We start from the raw sequence: 3,768 nt of genomic DNA on the forward strand, positions 1-3,768 counted from the left end.
GCCTTGTTGAATATAGCCCAATGGGTTTCGGGTTTGAATGTGGGTACTATTTGGGCTTGGGTTAGCTTACTTGGTTCAGATCTGCGTTTTAGAAACTGAACCAGATCTATTATTGGACTCATAAAATTGCCAGGTTCTTCTTACTACAATTAAATGAAGGATTTGGATTAATATGAGTCCGGCCGTGGGTTGTAAATGTTGCCAATTTTCAATAACACGACAAATTATAAGTAGTGATTGTAAAGGTGTGTTCTTGTCACGACGTCTAGGTGATTAGGGAAGATAATGTTATGACGGAATTCGAATGATCAAACTACCTACATATTCAATTTTTCGGTGGACTGGAATCAAGTCAGACGTAGTTCATATTGGAATTGAGTGATTGAGTTGGAAAATGGAAAGAAACTGAGCCTCGATCCTTCACTTCTTTTGATAGTTCCCTCCTGATTTATAGCATATGGCTTTTGGTCCATCTCTTTTAATGTAGGACTTGAATGAACTTAAATTGAGGATAAATAAGTGCATGGCTGCTGTTATAGAATTGTTGTAACTGTCTTTCCTCCTCTGACCGTTACAAGACTTGGCTGAGGACCTGATATGACCTGACCTAGTTAAGTGACTTAATATGACCTGACCTGGTTGAGGTCTTGATATGGTTTTGTGATGAGTTGTGCTGGACACGTATATAATATACATTGGTTATGTATAAAAAGTCTCTCACAGTGATGATGCATGGTTTGAACTCTAACCTGTTTTGTATATATGCTCATTGCTTGCTGATTCAACGCAGAAGCTTATGGGATGATCTTGAAGAGCTGAATTATTGGACAACCTGGTTATTAGTCACATTATTGGGGACTTAAATATCGTATACTCATGTGTGAAGAAAGAAATAACAGATTATAGAATTCCTACTAGAGCAGCTATGGAGCAGTTTAATTACATCATATCCATGGTAAATCCATTTGGCCGGCCTTATGGAGTGTCACTTGCAAAGTCTCGTTTAGTTTAGACCTGGTGTAACAACCAACATGCATGGTGGATTCTATTCAAGTTACAGTGTTGTAAGACACTGATAGAGCCCAGTTCTTAAATAAATAGACTTGGTAGTTCAATTGGAGGCCGGCACGAGGTGGAAGATACATCCACGTCTAATTAAGTACTACGTTGGTGATGAGAGACATGGCACTATGGCATGCATTTTGATGAATGCTGATGATCATTTGAAATATATTATCAAAGAAAATTTTGGGTTTGGGTTTGTCAACAGATGGTGGGTGCAGTGAGGCTTGCGTGTTTTGAAATGCAGCACACCACATTCATATTCACACCGGTAACGTCATATCCAGTGGCTACACCTGATGGAACTATCGATTGACAGGGAGCGTCTTTTCACTAAATTATCCTCCGAAAGTATTCTTTCAGGAATTCTGCATATCTGTATGGATACTGATATATATGGTCATTTATCATAAAGGTCCGTTGCCAATTAACCAAATGGCGGGCGGTTGAGTTGATGATAGTTTTGTCTATATAGTGACTAAGGGGAAAAATCAAAATCATATATGTATGATTGGTTGTTTTGGTGTGGTTCAATCAACAACAGTGAGCGCGATACTATTATTAGCAAATGATATGGTTCAATGACTTTCGGTGTCATATTGTCTTGGATATTGTGTTTTGAAAAGACATCAAAAGCAACATCCATGACTAGCTTATATGTATTAACTAATTCTCAGAAAAAGCAGAAAAAAAATAAAGGTTGTCATTGTTGATTGTTCACAGATCTATTTTAATCTGACTCCTCCCCCTGTGAAGTCAGTTTCAATCTTATCTATCTCCCTTCCCCCCACCTGAACTGCTTGAACTTCCCCAGCCAATACAACTAATACAATTACATTGAAAGAATAATCTCTCTGCCTTAAAAATGCTGGTAAGGCACATCACTCCTAAGTCCTAACTCTTAAGACCTTACTAATGTTGGAGAACTTGAGAAATATAATGTATAATTAAACTGAAGTTTCATTTTTTTTTTTTTCCCCTTGAGGTATGTGTTCAACATAAATGTTTTTGTCACTACAAAGGGCTCAGAAAAAGTAACCTCACTGATAAAAAAACCAAAACGCCTAAGGTTTATTATTCGCGTAGGGCTTGTGCATAAGTGCATTGGGACGAGAGATCAACACGTACTTGTCTCAATGTTCATCAAAAATCCCCACCGTAAAATATTGTGCCCTCAGGCTGTTTTTCTAACGACGGTACCCTCTCTGAATTCATGGACAACATATATGTTTGTGCGTGGCTTCGGTTCATTCATCTCTTAATTCATGGACAAACTTGAATTTCTCATTAACATTGCACAACTTTCTGGTGGATATGATATCAACCTCAGGTAACGACAACAACTGATCAAGTGTATCTTCATAAAAAAAGATTCGAAGACATATATGCAAACAGACCATATCAAACAACCATAATAAATAAACTGTTCATCTCTACATTGTTTTTTTGTCCCCTTCTCTCTCAAAGACCTTGTAAAGCAACAAACCAGGATCATCACATATATGTGATTACATAATAAGAGAAAGTAAAACCACTTGCTATGCGTTGGTGATGGCCATGTGGGGATAATAAACATCACACACTTGATTCAATCACGACTCGATCTGTTTCAATGATCTTAAATTTCTAAACAGAACTGAAATGTGTAACTACTTCAAGAAATGATATAGTTGTCAAAGTGAAGACACTGACGATGACAATGGTGTAACAAACCTTTCATACATGTATATGATGACCACTTACAGCTAGCAAGAGGAAAACAACAACATATAATTAATGTTTTCAGTACGTACAATATCCATCATCATCAACAACGAACCACAGCAACGAGAGGTGATGATGATCTTAGCAGTAGCAGTAGTACGTAATAGTAATTGTATATATTGTATATCTACCTGTTGGAGATGGGATTTGGACCACTTGGTACTTCGTGTGCGCTTGCTTCAAACTGTCTACTAGTACTAGTTTTAGTAGACCTAGATGATGATGAAGTATGATGAGTGTCCAAACTCTGTTCCTTATGATGCAAGTGGGATGTTGTTGTTGAACTTGAAGCTGAGACTAGTCTCCTTGTTGTTATTGAGGAAGAGGAGGACGTAGGCATCATCATCAGATTGTCTGTCGGATTATTAACCAAGAAAAGAACCATGATGAAAATGAATCCAACAAAGAACAATCTAGTAGTAGTAGTAGTAGTAGCGTGTGATGTTGTTGTAGTTGTTGCCATGCAATCAGGACCAATAGACCACCCCCCAAGAGCCCACAAGAGATCAATATCCATGAACCACAAGAACCACCCAAGGCAAAAGAAAGGAAGAAGGAGAAGAAGAAGCTTCAGCAAAAGTAAATAATGAAAAGGAAGTTTTGAAATTCGAACCAAATTTGTTGGTGGGATGGGAACCAAGAACAAAATATAGCAAATATACACGTATAAAAATTCTGTTGCTCAATGGTTCTGTTACTACAATCCCCCTTGTTTAGAATTATAATTACAAGACAACCATTTCATCAAAAGAAATATGGGCTTTTAAACTTGTAAATGAGTCGAAATCAGCCTATTTGCATAACTGCCATGCATAAGCTTGGACAAGTTCTAAAGTAAAAGACTGTAGACTACAAATCCACATAACAACTTCTCTCACTATTACAGTTACAATCTTATGCATTTAGGACTGTGCTAGCTAGTCAAATATTATCATGGAAGGT

The 3,768-nt window shown here is 37.3% G+C and overlaps 1 protein-coding gene across 1 annotated transcript; it reads right to left on the minus strand.

The window, feature by feature from the left end:
• Positions 1–2,406: 2,406 nt before the first annotated feature.
• On the minus strand, positions 2,407–3,552 carry LOC147506620 (uncharacterized). Its single transcript, XM_086558693.1, has one exon. The coding sequence runs from the start codon at positions 3,341–3,343 to the stop codon at positions 2,954–2,956; it is 390 nt and encodes a 129-aa protein (XP_086414819.1). The 5' UTR covers positions 3,344–3,552; the 3' UTR covers positions 2,407–2,953.
• Positions 3,553–3,768: the final 216 nt, after the last annotated feature.

The sequence above is a fragment of the Coptis chinensis genome, chromosome 4 (assembly GCF_015680905.1).
Source record: "Coptis chinensis isolate HL-2020 chromosome 4, ASM1568090v1, whole genome shotgun sequence".
Lineage (NCBI taxonomy): Eukaryota > Viridiplantae > Streptophyta > Magnoliopsida > Ranunculales > Ranunculaceae > Coptis > Coptis chinensis.